The sequence below is a fragment of the Heloderma suspectum genome, chromosome 11, assembly GCF_057233095.1.
Source record: "Heloderma suspectum isolate Gila_16-S chromosome 11, 16-S_ref, whole genome shotgun sequence".
In the NCBI taxonomy this organism is placed as follows: domain Eukaryota; kingdom Metazoa; phylum Chordata; class Lepidosauria; order Squamata; family Helodermatidae; genus Heloderma; species Heloderma suspectum.
The window spans coordinates 41,017,411-41,038,337 of NC_139468.1; the positions used below are offsets into that span (position 1 = coordinate 41,017,411).

A 20,927-nucleotide genomic window follows, 5' to 3' on the forward strand; every position below is an offset into this window, starting at 1 on the left:
CAGGCTACCCTCGACTGTGGCAGGCCATGGACTGTGGCCAGCCCCTCCCAGTCCGGGAATGGGTGTGGTGGCTCTCTTTGAAGATTATAGGGTAGCCAACATGGGTTTGGCTGGTGCTCGCAGAGACTTTTTGACAGCACGGCTAAGAGCTAGGAGGGAGGCTCCTTAGAACCTGCAAAGCTTGCCGGGCGGGTTTAGAGCAGTGCAGATGGAACACATGGACTCCAAAGGTGGAGCTACAGAAACCGGCATCCTGAGAATCTTCCCTTTCCCTCTTTATTTAGAAAAATGTTTTTAAAGCATGCTACTAGTCCTCAAGGCTACAGAAAGAGACTTCTATGTATGTGACGAAGCCTTGTGAAATGTCAGGCCTGAGTGCAGAGACCTAATGTACCTCTTTGCCAGGTTTGCACAATTTGTGACACCCCCCCCCCAGCTGCACAGAGCCTGCCTGCCAGCCAGCCGCTCCCCAAGGGCGCGATAAACCTCCTGTTTCTGATGAGGGTCACCAACTGCTTGGCAGGTCACAATATGCAGCCAGAGGGCTCCTTGGGCTTGGCTTGTCAGGGGCCGTCGCTAACCCACGGATTAACACAGAGCAAGTGATGTTCACCTCTGGACAGGCAACTTTACTGAATTGGCATCATTTATAAGGCTGCAGGACTTCTTTTTCTTGACACAGCACTTAGAAGCCTTCTCCTCCCCCCTCCCCTTTTATTGTGGGAAATACATTGTTATGTTAGTAATTCTCTTCCTTCTTGTGCTTTCTAGGCGGCAGACGGTCACAAGTACTCCCTGCTGGATTGAGCTTCATCTGAATGGCCCATTGCAATGGCTGGACAAGGTTCTTACGCAAATGGGCTCTCCAAGCATCCGCTGCTCCAGCGTGTCATAAAGAGGCTGAGGCAAAAGCCAAGCCTTTAAAGTAGAATCTGTTTAACTTCTGGCAAAGAACAAAATAAGTCAGTCCCTTACCTAAGAATTTACCTGTCTGTCTGAATAACTGGTAACATTGAAAACGAGCATTTGGGCTTGGGGCCATACATCTTCCAAGGCCCAATCCTGCCTAGTGAAAGACGTTCCGGCACCGTTGAAATGAATGCAGTAGCAGCGTTTGACAGATCTGGTCCAAATTGTTGGCACTTCAATCGTAGTAATACTTTGGACCATTATAGAAGGCATGTTGATGCACCACCAACTCAGATTTCCAGTTTAGTGGCGCAAGGCCTGTTTGGGGTGACTCTCCCTGCCAAGGCTCTGCAACATGTGTTGGGGCTCTGTGTGTACGTAATTGCTCTTAACAGCAGTTCTCAGGGTGGGAAAGAGCAAGGAAGGGGTCTTCTTCTCTCCCCCCACCCCCACTTTGTTAGAGACGATCCACCTGGTCCCAGGTGGTGCAGCTCAGGAAGGACCGAGGCCGCTTCCAGCATTCCTTTTTAAGTGTTTGCTTCTGTGCCTGCATTTCCCCCTGCTGGGCGCATCTCTGCTAGACCATTTGCAGGAGGTGAGGAAGGCATTTTGGATTGAAATCTGTAGCGACAGGTGGGGGAGGGAACAGAGTTGGAATTAAATGAAGAAGCATTGCCCCAAGAGGAGGAATCTCTTACTTCCAGCAGCATGGAAAGCATGAACTGTACTGTTGTCGCAGTGGTCTCAGAGGGGGGATTAACTGTAAAGCACACAGACCACCACCTCATCTCACATCAGACCATGTTTTCTTGTTGCTTTTTTCTTTCGCTTAGAGTTACTTATCACGGTGAGATCTTGCCACTTCCTGTGGAGACGTTTGGCACTTGCCAAACCTGGGGGGATGCATTTTGCATTAACTTTGCATATCTCCTGTGTTGTCCTCCTGATGTGCCATCTTAACTTTTAAAGATTGCTTTAAGGGTTCTGAGGATTCAGTAGCAGAGACCTCCAGGAAGGGAGCTAACCAGTCCTGCTTTAAGGGGCTGACCATCAAAGGCTGAGCTAGAAGGGAGAAGAGCTGGGACAAGGGAGGTTAACGACAAGTTCAGCCAAGGGTGGGACATTGTGCAGCCATTGCGATGGCCTTGTATTCCCTTGGTCACTGGACTCTCCCACGAAAACGTTTCTTTTCCTCTGCCTAGGACAGGTGATGTCAGTCCTTGGTAAGAAATGCATGTCTGACCACCATGCGATTCCAAGATTACCTGACAATACATTATTGGTTCTCAGTGATTTATGAGCTGTCAACAGATTCACTCTTACTGCCCTGTTAGAATGGCAGGTTTGTGTGTGCACGGTGGCCAGTATTCTTGATTGTGAGGACAAAAACAGTGTGGTGACTTTCTTGATCTAATCCAGAAAGGAGATTGTCATTGCCCAGCCAGGACCTGCAATAGGCTCGAGAATGTGCAGGCTCTTAAATCACATTTCTAGGAGATTTTCAAGATTTCTCGGAGATTTCTCCCCCCGCCCCCCAAGCCCAGAGCAGCCAATCTCTTGAACACTGCCGCTGAGAAACACCTTGTGGCCACTGCACAATGACTCAAGGAGCTGTTTTAAAATGTGTTAAATGAATTATGTGCCTATGCAATATGATAGATACCATTTCAGTTATAGTTTAATGTTTTTACATATTGAATTAAGTCAAATGTCTGCCTCTCACCCTGCTGAAACAGAAATTGCTCCCCACCATCTGTAATCCACTGCAAACCTGCCCTTCACAAGACTTCACTGTTGGGAATGGGAATTTGCAAGAATCCAGTTAAGTAATGGGAGGACTTTGCACAGAAGAGGTTCCTATTTGGATTGTATGCAGTAGCAGAAATGGGGGCCTTGAGAAATATTTTAAACCCAGCTGCTTTTGCTACAAAAAAAATAATTGCCAGATAGGTGGTTTCCTTTGGCAAACATGGGAATGCAACAGCAGTCTTAAGACTATAGAGTTATAGAACATTACCCTAAAAGGTTCACCTGCATGTGTGCCTAAAAAAAAAATCAAGAGGGCAGTATAGAATTTGGCCACTTCTTACAGGCCTTGTGATGAGAAATCATACAGCAGAGTCTTTGAATGTTCAGAGAGAAGGCTGTTTTCCAGAGACGGTTTGGCTAATTCAGGGAGAGGAAACATTTCTACAGTATTCTGTTGTAACATTTGTGGCTACGGAGAGTAGTCAATCTAAAGACATGCTTTGCCCGCTTTTTCAAAATGACGCTCAGTTGAGTCATGCAGATCTTGTATTTGCCCATGTTGAAATATTTTAGCTTGAGCTGCTGTACAAATTGAGTAGAATAGCCACTCTAGGCTCCAGTGGGCTTGTCGGAGCATGGACCCTTGGATACTTTTAGAACAGGCAGGTATGTCATAATGGAAACAAAACTTCTGGATCAGGGAATTCCATTTCTTTTATCATCTGTTCTTTACCTGAGACACTACAATGCCACTAAACGCAGTGGGACTACTCGTTTTAATAAACCTATGTGCTATAGTTGTAGCATCTGGTAGATATAGCCATTCATAACTGGATGGTGTGGTCTTCATGGATCTGTCTTATGTATCTTATTCTGCCTTTGATACTATATTCATTTCCCAAGGGATTGGGTAAACAGGCTCCCATTACAGTCTGCAGGAATCAGTAATAGAAGAAACCTTCAACATTCAAGAACTGTCATAGAGGCCTTCTCTTTCCAGCCTGCATGTATGTAACTGAGCAGCTTCTCAGGAACACTTCACATGAGCCAGATCTCCTTCATGGATATCCCTTCTGTCTGTGTAGGAAATCACATGTACACAATTATTTGTCATTAACCTACGTGTGTCTCTCTCACCCCATGTGAACCCACTCACAGCCAATGAAGGCTTCCCACAGTCTGTACATCTAGCAAAAGAGATGCGTGGTCAGGTAGGATGTGTGCAGTTTCCTGTATCAGTGCTGTTCCTCTAGGAAACTTTTATCTTATGGGAAGTGCCCCTAAAAAGGGCAGGGAGGCAAATCTCCCATTTCCTCAGAATGCAAGTGGTCCTTTACCACAGCAGGGTATGCAGCACAACCACAACTTCCATGAAAAAGTTGTTGTGGTTTTAATAGATGTGGCTGATACTCTTCACATCCAACTAAAAGAACTCAAATGTTTAGTGAGATTCTCAAAAGTACCTAAACGGGTTTTAAAGGCTCAGATCCTTTCAGTATAACTTTTGCCCTCATCTGGCCTATTGATGGGGATAAGCTTTTTTCAGGGGATCTTCCGTGAGCCTTTTGTGCCGTTAAAAAACCTACACTAAATCCTGCTGTGGGGAGGGGGTTATATATAAACATCCTAAGTTGATCTTTTTTTAGTCGCTTTTAAAGAAAAATAATGAGATTTTAGTTTCCACATACAGGGTGCAATCTAGCAAAATTTACTCAAGTGCACTTAACTTTCTCTGAATTGCATCCTTGCATCCAGAATTGCATCCAGTCCAGGAGCTCCGTGTGCCTTGCTAGTGGTTGCCAGATAGCAACCTGGAAATGATGCCTGAAAAGGAGACTCAACTGTGGCTTCCCCTCCCATGCTGTTTCCCTGGTCTTGGTGCCCACCTGCTAGAACACAACTCCCATGAAGGGTGGGTGGGCACTGGGCACAGGGAAGTAGCAGAGTAGGAAGAGGTTTCCTCCTCTCTTGCAGTTGTGGATATGTTGGAGAGATAGGTGCCATGTCAGGAGACCCCTTCCCCTGCACCAGCAAATGAAAGGGCCTCCCTCTTCTGCAGAAGACCACGCGGCCCCTTTCAGATCAGTGCAGGACGTGCAGATTTTATTCCGCAGATTAAAAAAATGCAAGCTTAAGTGCCACATGCAGAATTCTTCAGATCCCATGCTTGCTGCCTGAAATAATTAAGATGGGGGTTGCAAAACAAGCACATGCCATGTAAAAGCTGCACAGAATACAGAAGCTTGCAACTGCCTTGTCTGGGCTGGAACTGCACTTTAGAGACTTAATTATTCCATAATTCTGATAGGTCTAGAGTGGCACAAAGGTGCTTTTAAAAAAAGGGAGAGCACACTTTTGTGTGGAAAAGCTTTGTCCAGCCTAAGTGATAGTTTGATCAGACATCCACATAAAGTGAGTACAAGAGACATTGTTCAGTACTTCCCAAATGATAAACTCTGAGGTACTGCCTTGAGTCTTGTGGTAGCCCCTCCTTTTCTTTGCTTGCCCTTTCAGTTTATGTCAATGGAATGTAGTGCTGCTTCCTCATCTGAAATGAGTGGGGTGCCGTATGGCAGTAGGGGAGACCTGTGATCAAGTGGGGGCTCATTGAAAGCACTGAAATAGGGTGACTGCATGGTGTGCTTTTCATGTGGCTGCTGCATAGGATAAATTTCTGCTTCCCTTGAAATGCAGTACCCTACTTTTGTCTTAAATATGCCTGTTTGACACTAATTGGGAGGAAATCGTAAGCACTTGGGCCTTGCTTATTGTAGTCTGTAACGTCCATGTGCCACATTTAGCCCGTAAAATGAGAGGCACGCGTGCTAACCCCGGTGGCTTCGTGAAATGAACCGCACACATGTTCAGGGGCCTGTTAGCAATGACTGTGTGTGCTCTTGGCTTTTAAGTTATGTCCTGGGGCAGGGCCCTGGCTGAAATGAAGCTCTGCCCTCACGCTAAAAGGGTGACGGGGTGTTGTCAATGTGGCTTTTAAAGTGTTAACTTGTACAGGTCTTGGATATGTAGCACCAGGGTATGCTACCAGATTGTGTGTGTGTCCATACTGGAATCTCCGCCTTTCGGCTGTGCTCCTTGGCTACCCTACAAGGAGCCCTTGGTCTTTTGTTACCGGTTATCGAGTCATTAGCTGGCCCTTTGACTCTCCCACTTGTCCTTGTCTTTATACGGCTGCTGGCAGGCATACCCAGATAGTCTTGACTTTTTCTTTTTTAGTGACTGTGGTGAAACTATTATTTTTTTGTTTTGTTTTTTAATTAACGTATTGAACCAACTTGCAGTGTGTATTTTTGGCATTTAGCTTGCTGTAGAGTTAAGGCCTGTGCTGTAGAATTTAAATTAGCAGCAATAACTTGCAGGAGTTGGAAACAGGCCCGTGGCTGAATAAATGTGGCAGTTGGAGAAGTGGTCTGGAGCAGGCGCGCGTGAGCTCTCCAGCAAAGGCTTGCGACAAGCCAAACAACATTCATATCTGCCACCATCTGATGTCAGTTTACGATTGGACTAAACAGGCAGGATGCAGGCGCAGTTGTGATAGGGACATCAACAGCATGATGGTTGTTCTCACTCCTAGATCTTCAAGAGGCACACAGGGTCAGAAAGGGGCAGATAGTGTCAGAACTTAGAACTTTTCTAGGGTAGAGTGAGAAATTATTAGCCCTTTTTATAGAGTAGTCAATTTTGAGCTGTGTGCTTATGTTTAATATAGCTTTATATATTTCCTTATTTATGTAACTTCTTTCAGTAGTCAGATTGGATCAGATATTTAATTTTTTTTCTAAACGTAACGTCTTGAGGTTGAAGATTTGAAGACTTAATTTGGGGGAGTATTAAAAAAAAAACCTACTGATGGAGCTGTATTTGGACAGTAACTAACAGCAGAACTCAAGAACAGAAGAGACAAATGGCACAATCCAGTTATAGTTAAGCACTTTTACATCTCATTGACAGAAACGGGAGAGTTAAACATGTGCATATTCCAACCACATCAATGGAAAAGTAGTTAACCTGGGTTGGATTGTGCCCTCACCCCAGTCTGAAACATTTGATAAATTACTTATTCTTGGTACAATACACCAAGTGCTGCTATTATGTCTCCTCTATTATCAGGATGGTTGAATAGATTCTGTGCTAACCTAATTGAAATGAATAATGGTTGGGTCATAACAGTCTTCTACGCATTGTCTTGCTTTGTAGTTAACATCTTCATGTAGATGAGCCATTACTCGCCATACTCCAAGGATTCTGAGTATTTGAGACCGTTTGTTTAGCAATCAAACACGATCTGAGTAAATGGTTTGGTTCACCTTTTCCCATCCATTCCCCTGCAATTAGTAGTGACTCATTGTAGGAAGCTGCAGTGTTCTTCAAGGTCCGCATATATGTCATCTTTAGACAAAGGTAGTTGAGATCTTGAGGAGAAACAGTTTATCTCTAGCTCATGTGAAATGGTTTGCATCCAGTGTTTATTTTCTACTTATTTTATACCTGAGACTGTGTATTAATGAACCTTTGTCTGTCATCTAGGGGTCTTTAGCTTAAGCTTTTTTTTTTTTTTTTTAATCAAAAGCCTGTAACATCCTTGCCCTCATATTTCTTATGTGAAACTTGTAAGTTCTGTTTTTGTCATCCTAATAAACTTCTAATGATCCCTCTACTCCTTAGAAGAGCTTTTGAATTAAAGTGACACCTAGGCCCATAATGGGGCAGCAGCTTCAGCCAGGAGAGGCCAGGTTGAAAAGAGGGCTGAGCTGGAGACCTGCTCCTGCTGAAATGCAGGTTGGTTAGCTGTGAAATGCGAATTGTTAATCCCTTGTGTGAACACAGCCTGCCTCGATTGTTCAGGTAATTCAAGTGAGACCTTCCTAATGGCTGGACTAAACACATGGTCAGACCTTCCGCTTTGTTTTTTTTAGAAGTTAGAGCAACTTGTACCACCAAGGTAGTTTTAGGACAAATTGTGCTCAAAATAAATGCAAGAAACTGGAGAACAAGCCCATACTACTCTTTGCAGATGATGACAAAGACAATTTTAACTAAAAAGGAGATGGTTTACCATGTATTCCTGTTCTCCTTGATGCTGGGGGGGCATTCCAAACTTGCTTTGGGAACTGACTCTTCCCCTCTGGTGGCCGCCACAGGCTCCACCAGCCTTGGCTACTCCGGAAGGGCCTCTCTCCACAACCCTGCTGACCACTCGTGCTGGGGATGCAGGGCTTACGGCACCAGTCCAGCTAGAGTCAAAACCAAACCAAACTCCACTTTGGCCTTTCTCTAGCCTGTCAGGGAGAAAGACAGGGAGGACAGGAACAGGGCACAGCAGTATTAAGAAAGTGGCTAATATGAAGCTTGATTTCTAAAATGTACATTTAAATTATGAATGGAGCATGAATGATTTTTTTTTCTAGACAGACACATTTCTAGCTAGTTTATTTTATGGTCCTGAATTATTCTCCAGGAAAGGAGACTCACTCCCCTAAAGGCCCACAACCATATCCGGCTGTACCTGGATTCTTTTGCCAAAAAACAAACGTTGCACTAAAAGTAAATATTAGGTCATGTTCTGTCAAATCTAGCTTTCTGTGTCTGTCAGCTGAAGTCCATAAGCAAGGCACGGTGGGGAGGCCATCACACGTTGTTCCTAGCCATCCAGCAGGCAGGTGCATCATGTCAATACAGGGAAGTCTGGTTAAGCTGCAATAGCTTACAGCCATTGACAATTGATCCTTTATGAACGTGTCTGATCCTTTTTAAAGCCACGGAACCTAAGAGACCTTTCTGCATCAAGGGTGGGGGGCCAACTTGTCCCCTGTAGGTTGGATGCTGTGGTACAGCCAGGCCTCCTGACATGACCCCTACGCCACCCGTTCTGCCGTCCTCTGTGTGGAGCGAAGCACAGAAAGCAGCCTCTCTTGATGGAGTCCCTTTCTCCACGCTAGCGCCATCCCCAGTGGGAACCACGAGGGGCCTGTCCACAGACGAAGCCAGCGCACACCAGCCACGCTGGGCACCTGCTGTGTGTGCTTCTTGCCACCTCTACCCAGGGCGTGAGAGGCACACCAAAGAAGGCTCGGCCAACAACCACATCCCTGGTTTCGCGTGCGCCTACACCCCACTGTGATTTTCCATCCGAGAGAACAGTGGGGATTCTTCCAGGGAACCCCTGGAGGAATCTGTGGAGATTCTCCATCCCTGCTCTGCATCTTTAGAATCCCTACCTCACTATGCACTGTGTGTACTGCCACCTTTTGTCAGTCCCAAACCTATCACTACTCAACTCAGTGAGTTATATGAGTGGGTAGAAGGTTCTTTGTACCATGTATTCATTCATAATTATATACGCCTACATTATACTCCTCTCCTTGTCTTCTAACCCCACCCCTTTGCTTTAGACCAGCCTCGCACAACCTGGGTCTCTCCAGTTGTTTTGCCCTATAGCTCCCATCATCCCTCACCATTGGCTTTGCTAGCTGGAGCTGATGGGAGCTGTAGGCTGACAGTCAAAGTCTTCCCTGGGCTGCAATCGCCTTGCTCGTTCTCCCTCAATTTCTCCTTCGCTATTAATTTTTGTGAACCCCCCCAGAGAGCTTCAGCTATTGGGCGGTATAGAAATGAAATAAAGATACGTATTTAATTTATATCCTGCCTTATTTTCCTCTTGCAAGGAACCCAAGGTAGCTTATATGATCCTCCTCTCCATTTTTATCCTCATAACAACCTGAGAGCCTGAGAGTCCGTGACTGGCCCAAAGTGACCCAGTGAGCTACATCACTGAGCGCAGACTAGAACCCGGGTCGCCGAAGTCCCAGTCCAACACTCTTAACCCCTACACCATACTGGCAAAGCTTGCAAGTGGGTCAGGTTTTAGTTGTGCTGCTCCAAGCCCAGGCTACATCCTGAGACTTCAAAGGGAGAGATAATGATGGAAAAGTACCATGCAGGAGGCTGTATTTTAAGCAGACTATATTTGGCCCATTTATAGTACACAAGAGAAAAAAGGGTACAGCAGGCTTTTGCTGCGTTTGTCCATGACTGCCTAGGCCATCAACTATGGCAAAGCTCTTCTATGTAAGCCTCTGTGATGAACTGAAGCTATGCAAGAACTGTGTTCTTCCTTTTGCAGGGACATTTCCCAGTGGATTGTGGCCTGAATCTACTTCAAAAGGAGAAAAGAAAACCACCATTTTTACAAACTGAACTGGATGCAGTTTCCACCCACACTTAAATTTTAACTGGATTCTTTAAGGTTTAAAGTGCTTCAACTGATTGGAAAGATGCTTATACCAAGAGCAGTAAGATTCCTTTGTTCCAGTATAATGGATCATTATGTTCAGACATTGATTGGTCAGAGATAAAGTACCCCTCTTGGGGGATGTATACATAGCATTTTGCCCCAAACAACTACTCAAGACTGCAATCTGGCTAAACCTGCTTATGCATAAGAACCATTGAGTGCAGCAGCAGCACTCTAATCCTACTCTCTCTAGGCTGGTAGAGATTTGAGGTGTGAACATCACACTCACGCACATCGAGAGCCAAGACAGATTAGTGGTGGTCTTTTAGCCTCCTCTCAGAGAGCCTCCCCCCACCCCTACCCGTTTTGAGTAGTAAAATGCTCCATTTGCGAACACAAGAATTGCACAAGTAACTGCCCTCTGTGTCATTCTTTAAATCAAGGTGAGAATTGCAACTCTCCACATTCAACCTCTAAAGTATATTTTCTCACTTAACTTGTACAAGTTACAGAGAGCTGGTAGCCAATGCCCATAGTCACAGGGGCAAATTACTTGAAAGCCAACTAGGCATGTCAAAACGTATGATTAGAGCGATGCATGATTTTTTCCTTCCTGCCTGCTATTGCCATGTATTTTTCAGCTGCCGGAGGAGGGGGAAGACAGGGCCCACTCAAAACCATGTCTTTTTCACACCTGCCATGACAATAAGTTGATAAATATTCAAAATAAAATCCAAAATATGTTTTAGCCTATGCAAGTTACCACTCTGGCACAGGGCTTCTCCTTCCTGTGTAAGTAATTCCAGAGAGATCAAGACTCCTCTTCCCCCTGCCCCCAACTCAGATCTTGGTCTCTGCTTTGAAATGAAGACAAATGAACGGGGGGGGGGGGGCATGGCACACAAAGGAGACCGTTGCAAGGAGGTGCTATGCAGCTCTTTGTGTTTGCTCTGAGCCATTATATGGTCAGAGATGCAACAGGATCATCAGAACACATCTGCTGCTTTGTTGCCTAGATCGCTTATGTTCCCATCGCCAAATCCAGGCAAGGAAACAAAACTGAGCCGTCTACTTTTCATTGTGGTGGCACATGAAATAAGCAAGGAATAGCCTTTTGAGTCTCTGCACCAACTGCAAAAAACCAGGCCTTTGTCAAAGAAAAATTATGGCAACCAACAACTGCTGGTACTTGCAACACAATAATCTCCATCCGCTCCGCAACACACCATCCTGTAGGCTTTAGTTGTCTTCGTCAGAAGACAGCCCTTCGATCTCATCTCTGTCTCCTCCAATGGCCATCCAGAACGCTTTGGCAACCTATAAATCAAGAGTTCAGAAGACAAGCTAAAGCCCTGGAGATCTTGACGCCACACCTGCAGCAGATACAAAACATGATCTACCAACCCCACCCCTGCCAGACACGTTTATGCCACATTAGGTCTTTAGACATAACAAGGATACCGCTGCTTGGACTCCACACTTAAACCAAATTCTGTAACCTGCATAAGGTTGAACAAGTTCTCTTGCCTTGCACAAGCCATCCTGGTTTTGCTAATGGGGAGAGCCACTTGACTTTAGTTGGGAATATGCTAATTAACTACTTTTGGACCAGAGATAATTTCTCAAAATGGTTGGTGATTTAGCCTCCCTGCCCCACCCCAGAGTGCAGTGAAATCGCTACTTCGAATAGAAAGGTTGGATAGGAATGACACTTAAGGGATTTCCAGCCTTTCTGGATGGACCCTCACCTTTTCTGCATGCAGTTTTCTCTGTTCATGAGGCAGTGTTGCTGCCTTTTCTGCAAGGATGAAAGGGAAAGAAAAGTTACCTTCCGAATTTGCCAAAGGTGCCTAGCTAGAGCAGACGGCCATTTCTCTAGTTAGACAGATATGGGGAAGAGGCCAAAGCCAGAGAAAGGTACACAAAAAGAAGCAAAAACATAACATAGAAACTGAGTGCTGCAGCCATCATAGATGTCATTGTTCAAGAACCAGAGCCCTAGTGGAAACTGCTCCCGCAACTGGTACGGAAACGTTATACACCAAATGCGCATCCAATCCCATTGGGCTTAGAGAACTGCACCTTAGTAGAGCAGCTGGGGAGAAGTGTGCGCACTCGCCTTTTCCATGCGCTGGCTTGCAGCACAGCCTTCCAGAGATGCGCAGCGTGTGGCTGCTTTATCAGCCTAGCTGTTTGCCACTTGCCAGCAGCGAATGGCAACTGCCCGGAGGGAACAGCAGCTGGGCGGCAAACGGCAACAACTGCATTTCTGCCGCAGTGCTATCAGGTCCCACCTACAGAAGTCTAGCGTGAGCAACCAGGAACAAACGGCGTTTCATGCAGGAGTGGCGGAAGGGGCCAAGAGGGGCGAGGGCGTGGCCTTTTGCTTGAGGCTGCTCAGTGTGTTGGGAACTGCTTTGGTTCTGTTTGCTTTCTGTTTCTTCTTTGAAGCTGCTGCCATGTGCTCTGGCACATGGTTCTGGTGGGAGTGGCTCCTGCTGCTTGAGGCGAGTCCCTGAGCTAGCTGGGGGCAGCTACACATCTCAGAAGGCGCCCGCTAGTCCCAGGAGCAGCAAATGGGGGGGGGAGGGGGGCGGGCCACCCAGTGAAGGAGTCCAACCCTATGAGCAGGAGGGGAAGCGTGGCCGACGCACCTCTGCCCCAATGACAAAACGGGAGGGCAACCAGAAGTTGAGCTGTTTGGCAAGTGTAGCAGCAGGGCTGGGGGGCCGGGGCAGGTTCCCTGTCAACAGCAGCAGTGCCTGTCCTGGGTGTTGCACTCCTCTCCAACCATCTGTTGTGTGCATGAGCTCAATGCAACGAGCTCCTGGCTCTCTGGGAACAAGTTCCTTCCCTTGAGGCCAAGCTTGCAGACCTGGAGAAAACAAGGCTCAAATAGAGCTTTCTCAATGGGTCTGATGGCTCAGCTGGTTTCTCTCTTCCTCGTGCCCTCAGTCTACATGTGGTCTACACATGCAGGCCAGGCCTGCATGACACAAGTGGCAGAATGGGGTGGTAGCGTGCAGAAGTGGTAGAAAAGGCTGTGCCTTTGCTGACCGCAAGTGGTAATCGTGTTTTTGATGGCTCACCTGTGTGAAAACCACGTGCAAGTAGAAAAGCATTATAGCATGGAGCAGGCTGGATTAGACACCCCCCACACACACACACACACCCTACTGTTGTTGTTTTTTAACCTGCAGATGTTTTCATGTGGGGGAGAAATCAAAAACAATGTTCTGAAAGTTCTAGGGCAGGAAATAGGCTCACATTCTCTCTCATTCTCCCTGTGTATTTTTCTCAGGTGAGGCCTACACAGTGCAGGTGGAAGTGGATGGAGGGTCTCATGGCCTGGGCCGAACTCCTTGCAAAGTCACCAAAAAGGGGGCAACAGTGACCTCTTGCGCTTCTCCAAGCCTTAGTACCCACCTCTTCTCTCTCTCTCTCTCTGCCCCAGTTTTCTGCATGTCCATGTCTGCTCTCTCTCCTCTCCACATAGTTCACCTTTTCAAGCATCTTTCTCCTTTCCACACCTCTTTAGGCAGCTGCTTCCAGCTCCTCCCACACTCCCTGCTTCAAGCAACCGCCTCCTCCCGCTCCCTCAGGCAGTCCAGAAGCATCCCCTTTGCCCTCAGAGGCACCCGCAGCCCAAGCAGGTGCAGAGGAAAGAGCCTGCCTGGTTCTTTGGCATCTCAGGGAGGATGCTGGGAGCCACAAAATGCGTGGATACCTTTGCTGGCTCATGGAGATGCAAGCAAACTGTCAGAGAGGTGCATGCTGCTTCCAAGCCAGAGTTTGGCCATGCCTGGTCTAAATACTTGTGAGCAAGAAACACTCAGAGGCTGAATGGGACCACAATGTCTTCTAGTCATGTTTCTTAGGCCTTCCACACCTGGTCTAGTCATTGGTTCCAGTTAGTACTACAGCTGTTTTACATCAAATCCATATGGCTCAATACAGGTTGAAACCACTGATGAATCCAAAATTTGTATTTCTTGTCTCAGAAGAATCTGGGTGGCTTGTAATGTTCGACTCAAAAGGAAGGATAGCATTATAGGCTCAAAAGTCCTTCCCTGGCTCAGCTTTTAATGCAAGCAGAAGATGGCTTTATCCTCCATCCCTGCTCCCTCTTCACCCTCTCACCTTTGCTTGCTGCTGTGAGGGCAGGGGAAACAAGGGGAGGGGGCAGGCTTCTCCCTCCCACATGCCTGGAATGTTGCTATGGCAGCATACCAGGACATAAAGAGTACCAGGCAATGCATTTTTCTCTATGTCACTTATATGTGAGTAGCATTGGGAATAACTACATTTCCCGGAATTCCTCCTGCCTGGCACATTGCTGAGGCAGTGCACCAGGTGTCGGGGAAGGAGAGACACCCTCCCTTCTGAAGCAGCAAAGAAGACAAACTGCTGCTCTCTCAATGTCATCTCGGGGGCGGGGGGACGACGACAAACAGGCTTGGAATAAAACCAGGCTGTTAGAAAACAGTTCTGGAAAACAGTTCAAGAGAGTACCTTTCATTTCCTTCAACTTGGAGAACAGCCGCTCAAAGTTCTCTAGATCTCCTTCTCCTGCAGTGAGACTAGCAAGCTCTTGAATGTCCATATCCAGCATGGGATCTACAAGAAGCACAAAAGTAGATCTAAATCAGATGCTTTTGTGCAGCAAGGGGGCTCAGATCCAAGGACACCCACAATTCAGAGACATTCAGGGGCCTGATGGTCCTTCTTGGCACAGAGTCGGGGTGGGTGGACGTGGTCTGCGGGATGCTTACTGAGGAAAAGGGCCCTCATGGGTCCAAGGAAAAGTTCTGCCTCCCTCGCCATTTCCTACTAAAGACAGACATCTCTCACCAGCAGTGGGGTCAGCCTGCAAGCCATTTGCATCAGCTGCATCTTGTCCTGGGTCTACAGTAGACTCCGCTGTCTCGGCTGGCAAGGGGTTGGGCTGGGAGAGATGGAAAAACAGAAGGAGATACAACAACGTAAACAAAGGGAAGTGTAGAACTCCAGGTTGAGCTGTGGTGAGCCATCCCCAGGGCTTTCACAGGCTGTGAGGGCAACATGTCCCAAACCTGTTCATAAGGACATTCTCCCCCAAATCCAGGCAGGGCTGGGCACGTTCCACACGTTGGGCAATTGTGGCCAAGAGCGGAATCTGGTAATGGACAAAGAATCCCTGGAATCTGATTGTTTTAAGTCACTGTAAAGAACAAGTTAAGTTTACAGCCCTTATGGCTGTGATGAAGAGCTTGAGGAAGAGTTATGGATACTGTGTGGTGAAGTTAAAAAAGTCAGAGGGAGGATTTGCCAGCTGGCCCGCCAAGGGGCACCGACAGTGGAAGCCCAGCGAGGCCTGCTGCCATCAAGGAGGCAGGAGTTTGCCAAAGGCTGAGCCACCAGAGATGAGGAAGCTGAACCAGCAGGAAAAAACAAATATACAAAAAGGAATTAAAAGTTACTGTTTACTTCTGGAGCGTCATTCTCTTCTGACCGAATGCTGCGATTAGCACCCACTAAGGCAGGAAGAAAGCCAAAGCCCCGACTCACATCTGAAAAGAAAGAGCTGTTAGTTTAACCCGAGGGCCTTCCTGAAGCCAAGCTAGTGGCGGGGGTGGGGGGAGTTGGGCTGATACAGGAATCCGGGCAGCTGAGCTCCAGGGTCATCCGGCGGCTCCACAGATAGTCAGCTGATCTTCAGAAGCATCATGTGACTGAGGGGCATGGCTGGACAAGGGATATTAAAAGGGCTAGAAACAGGCCCAGCTCTGGCTTGGCTGGAGCCACCAGACCAGGAGAGAGATGTCTGGGCAGTAACTAGGCTCTTGGCTTCAGAGCTGCCTTGGAAGGGGGGGGTCCGTCGTGACTACGGAGATCACCAGGGCACTGAAGACCTCCTGGGCTGGAAAAATCAGAGTTTCTGAGGAGGCTGCCAGAGATGGGGCTGCCAGGAGGGGCCATCCGCAGAGGGAAGAGCAGGCAGCCCGAGGAGTCGCTCTAGCCATTAGCACAGGAAAGCCGGTCCACTGCTAAGCTAGGCAGCAGGCACGCTCCAGAGGTGTGCACTGCTGTGGACGCGGACGCCGCCAAAAGCATAGCAGGAGGAGGCTTCCCTCCCACCTGCGAGAGGCAGCAACACATAACTCAGCCTCCAAGCAGAGACAAATCAAACAGGAGCCCCCTGAAGCGGCACGAGGATGTCCTCGGGCGGACATGCGAGGCCGTTCTGGTTCCCTTTACGCCAAGTGAAACAGGCTCAGGAGGCCGCCTGCACAAGGCTTTCCACGAAGGGGAAGGTCTATCCAAATGGAGCTGCAGCACACATGGCAAAGCCCCCACTTTGCAGGAAGGAAGGCCCCCATTCCGCCGGTCTCTCTGCCCGGCTGAGTCCCCCTGATCAGGCAGAGTTATTTCAGCTACACTCGCTCCCCTGCCCCCGGTGTTAAAGGCCTGGGGCAGGCAACAATAGCTTATACACACAAGCCTCCAGTCCAGCCCAGCCCCCAAAGAGCAGGGCCAAATCCCTCCAAGGCGGAAAGAGGGGAGGAGAGGCAGCTGAGCTGCGGCCGGAGGGGCCAGAAGAGCTGCCCTGCAGCCCGAGAGGGAGGGAGAGACACCCCTCCACCCCAGCACAGCAAGCAGCGTGGGGTGGCCCTGGCGCAGCGGGGGCGGCTCCTTTGTGCCAGATGGTCGGCTGGGGTGTGGGCCATCAGCCAGTGCCTGGCCCTGCCCTGGTTCAGGACAGCCATGGGGCAGCCGGTCAGTCTAACATGAGCGCAGCAGGTCCGTAAAATGGCCCAACGACCTCGTGAGCAGAGAACAAGTAGAAGCCAAGCGTGGGGGGGAGGGGGGAACCTTTAGATAGATTGTGCCGTTACATGGAATTCACAGGTGGGGCGGAATTATTTCCCCCAGATGCCCAGTAAAGGCCATTAGGCTTGGGCAGGCGGCGGAGGGGGAGAACCATTCCTGGAGGAGGCCAAGACCCGCGCCCGGAGAGGGCCCAGCCTCCTTCTCAGCCAGCTCAGTGGCCACCTGCCCAGGGTGCTGCCATGGTTAGAGCCGCTGTCCACAACCTGGTGCCCACAGATGTCTTAGGCCTACATCAGCCATGGTAGCTGGGGATGATAGGAATTGCAGTCCAACATATTTGGAAAGGCTAGAGTGTTGAACTAGCACTGGGAAGAGCTGGGTTCAAACCCCCCACTCAGCCATGCTCACTGGGTGGCCCTGGGCCGGTCATTCTCAACCTAACCTACCTCACAGGGTTGCTGTTTTAAGGTAAAATAGTGAGGGAGAACATAGGGCTCCTTGGAGGTTAGACAGATAAAAGTGTGTGTGTGTGTGTGTGTGTGTGTATAAATAAATGTTATTCCTCCTCTTTCTCCCTTTCCTTCCTCCACTTCTCTTTCTCCCTTTCCTTCAAGATATGAGACTTGGGCATACTGAGGTTTTGATCACAATTCACATTTAAAGCAGCCCTTCATAATTATTATTCTGCATCTTCTGGGCCAGAATGACCAAAATTTCCAGAGAATTTAAAGCAGGGGTGGGCAACTTGTAGGCCACCAGATGTTTTGACCTATAAGTTCCATCATCCCTCACCATTGACTATGCTCACTTGGGCTGATGGGAGTTGTAGGTCAAAACACCTGGAGGGCCACCAGTTGCCTATACCTGAAAAGCAAAATGTGCTGCCCAAGAATAGTATGTATTTTTTATTTTATTATTACATTTATATCCCACCTTTTCCCCTTTTGCAAGGAACCCAAAGCAGCTTACCCAGTCCTCTTCCTCCTCTCCATTTTATCCTCTCAACAATCTTGTAAGGTAGGTTAGGCTGAGAGACACTGACTGGCCCAAAGTCACCCAGTAAGCTTTATGGCCCAGCAGGGACTAGAACCCAGAACTCCCAAGTCCCAGACCAACAGTCTGACCGCTACGCCACACTGGCTGTCATGTTGTGGCTTCCCTTGATGAACAATGTTTTATTCTTAGCAAGATGCAGGATGCAGGTTTCCCCAAGCAAGCCCATTGAGCCACAAGGGAGCTCACTTCCTCTGCTGTTTGCTGAAATGGTGCCACTCTGGAATGGTTGAAATTGGGTGCAGAAGGCCTTTGAGTTCTCTCAACCATCTATATGATGAGTGGGGAATTTCCCTCCTCGCTCTCCCCAAAGAATCCAGCAGGTGACAATGTTTGACTCCCGGGTGTGTGATACATCTGTGACTGCGGGTTAAGTATTCTTTAGACTTCCTGGGTTTTTTATTTGCCACCTTGAGGCCACAAGATGGCTGATTTCCCACGTATCACCAGCTAAACAGATGAGCTTAGCAACCTCTGAAATCACATTCTGGTGTCATGGGACTAACAAGCACAAAGTATTCAAACACCAAGTTTCCATGGTTGCATTTACACCTTAACTGCATTCTGCTTGTTTGCCAGACACACAGAAAGGGTCTGTGCCCATCTCCACCCGCACTCCTCGAACCACAAGGGTAAACAAAAGGAGGAAGGGAAGGAATACAGTACAAGACAGTCAAAGGAACCAAGGCTACTTTCTGTTAGCATCAGTCGTAACTCCCACATCATAAGTGGCTAAACTGGTCGTGTTATCTGACCAATCCAGGCACGTTTTACTTCTCTTCACTATGAAGAGGCAGTCCATTCCAAGCAGCCAGAGAATCAGCCCAGCCAGGTGTTCCCCACAAGCCACGTCACTTCAGAGCCTGTTTTAGAGATATGCTCTGTGATGGGATGCAAGGCGGTCAATGTGGTCACGAAGTGCAGAGCGCCAGAGGGAGCGTCAATACTAATTTTAGGGGCTAGAGCCGACCTGAGGCTGGTAGCTGGGCTGCCGGAGCTCTGCTTGAATGAGCTTTAATTTCTCATAAGCCTCAAGTGCCAATTCTGGCACAGACAAGTACAAAGAGGAGACTCACCAAAGCAGTGACGGAACGCAGGAAGCATCGGAAGATATTGGCAGGGCACAATGTAAGGGTCCCCTTGGGATTTGCCTCTTACAGCAAGGAGACTGTATGAAGTATTGCCGGCCTATTTCCCAAGAAACTCTGGCTTGTAGTACATTGTTAGCCTAAGTGCTTACTTTGCAGAGAAACTGGGTGACCAGTCAATGTACAGCTGAAAGTTATATTATGGTACTTAAGATGCCAATCCTTGGCACACTGTTTTGTTGTTTATTCATTCAGTTGCTTCCGACTCGTTGTGACTTCATGGACCAGCCCACGCCAGAGCTTCCTGTCGGCCGTCGCCACCCCCAGCTCCCCCAAGGTCGAGTCCGTCACCTCCAGAATATCATCCATCTATCTTGCCCTTGGTCGGCCACTCTCCCTTTTGCCTTCCACTTTCCCTGGCATCAGCATCTTCTCCAGGGTATCCTGTCTTCTCATTATTTGGCAAAGTACTTCAGTTTTGCCTTTAATATCATTCCCTCACTTACTGGGAAGTAAATCCCACTGAACACAGTGGGGCTTACTTCTGAGTAAATATGCTTAAAATTGCTCTGCATACACGCCAAAAAGTCACACTGATTCTTAGGAGCAGACTAAAAACAACATACCATTTTTCATCACCACGTTTGACCAGACGTTGGCATTCAAGGCTTGAATGATTCGCTTGACTCCTGTAGATTCTGGAAAGTCATCTAAACAGGGGAGGGGGGGGGCGGCAATGTACTTTGTAAAAAGGCTCCATCAGAAACAGATTAATGTGAGTTCAGAAGCCTGGGAAGGAGGATATAAAAGGTCTGGATTTTACTCTTAAGTTATGTGTGCATTAATTTAAACATACAGGGAGGCCTCTCTGAGAACAGTTTGTTTTTTAAAGCCTCTCTGTAAATGCTGGGAAACTCGTTCTGGTAGTCTGCAGATAAACATCAATCCAGATTATTCATTCAAATTCCTGAGATCAGCACAAAACTTGTTTTTCTGCAGTGAATAATATCACATTCTTATTTTCCAATTAAATACAAAACTAGTGTTATTCATCCTGAACATTTGGGATAGAGTAGGATGCAAACAAGACGAAAAAACGTGTTGTTGTGTGGTTTGCAACCAAGTGCAGGATTTTTCTTTCACAAATGGGGGGGGGGGCATGGGCGCTGATCCAGATTGAGACCCAATGTGTGTGTGTGTGTGTGGTGCGGAGGGGATAGTGGGGCTTTCACAATTTGCCTCCAGCTACAATCCCAATCTGGATTGGGCCCTTTGTGCCAGCTATTTGCATGGTGGGGAAACTCCCATTGAAGCCAATACAATTCGCAGGCATGGGGACCCAATCCAGACCACAATGGGGGGGTGGAGTGTGAAAGCCCCCCTACCACCCATGGAAGAGAAGCCATGCACTCAAAGGCTAACAGGTGACTAATGTCACATGTTGCTTGGCCCCAAGAAGATGGAATGAGGACCATAAACAAAGAAAATCATGGGGATGGATTTTCTCCAGCACTGACTCAAAACAAGCTACAGAAATGGGAGTGCTATTGAAGAAAGGCTTGGAACAATTTAGCTGGCTCACTTGAATTCTGGCCCCCTGCCGTCCTCTCAAATAAAGTATAAATAATTTTTAAACCCAAAACTCTGAAAAGAGAGGATGGTGAGGATATGGCATCCTAAAGCAATGGTGGGCAACATGGAGCTCTGACATGACTGACACGGAAGACAGCCTGCTGGTCATTCTGATGGCACCTGTGCTTTCTACAATAGAAGGCACAGCTGCAGGAGGGGAAAAAACAATGAGAGCCTGGAGGAAATCAGAAAAGAAACATGCTCAGAAGTGAGAAACTGCTTGAAACCAAAGGAGACAACCCATGAAGTTAACTCAATGGAAGCCAATGCCTGGCATTGTGTTCGGGGGGTGGGGGGGAGAAGAGGCTGGGATTTACCATCCTCATCAGGCAGCTCCTCCGGGCTGAGTTCCACCAATTCAAAACTGTGCTTGATGCACCATTCTTGGGCTTTCTGGCGACTGATGCCTAAAACAAGTAGACAGAATTTGGTTT

At 47.8% G+C, this 20,927-nt stretch overlaps 2 protein-coding genes across 12 annotated transcripts in view; one reads left to right on the top strand and one right to left on the bottom strand.

Moving 5' to 3' along the window:
* SMAD3 (SMAD family member 3) overlaps nucleotides 1–7,331 on the top strand; it is an 86,768-nt gene extending 79,437 nt beyond the window's left edge. The window contains exon 9 of the mRNA XM_084817510.1: nucleotides 772–7,331. Coding sequence (XP_084673636.1) covers nucleotides 772–895 — 124 coding nt within the window. The 3' untranslated portion in view covers nucleotides 896–7,331. The remainder of the gene's footprint in view (nucleotides 1–771) is intronic.
* Nucleotides 3,422–20,927, bottom strand: part of AAGAB (alpha and gamma adaptin binding protein) — a 30,709-nt gene continuing 13,203 nt past the window's right edge. For 2 of the 11 annotated variants that reach the window (XM_084817517.1, XM_084817513.1), the window contains exons 4-11: nucleotides 20,811–20,900; nucleotides 19,488–19,571; nucleotides 15,377–15,459; nucleotides 14,762–14,855; nucleotides 14,423–14,527; nucleotides 11,659–11,708; nucleotides 11,137–11,227; nucleotides 9,625–9,829 (exon numbers count right to left, since the gene is read on the bottom strand). In XM_084817517.1, the coding sequence (XP_084673643.1) occupies nucleotides 11,150–11,227; nucleotides 11,659–11,708; nucleotides 14,423–14,527; nucleotides 14,762–14,855; nucleotides 15,377–15,459; nucleotides 19,488–19,571; nucleotides 20,811–20,900 (584 nt within the window). In that variant the 3' untranslated portion in view covers nucleotides 9,625–9,829; nucleotides 11,137–11,149. Of the gene's footprint in view, nucleotides 3,736–9,624; nucleotides 11,228–11,658; nucleotides 11,709–14,422; nucleotides 14,528–14,761; nucleotides 14,856–15,376; nucleotides 15,460–19,487; nucleotides 19,572–20,810; nucleotides 20,901–20,927 lie in introns of those variants that run through there. The other 9 variants (XM_084817518.1, XM_084817514.1, XM_084817516.1 and 6 more) reach the window with 6 other exon arrangements.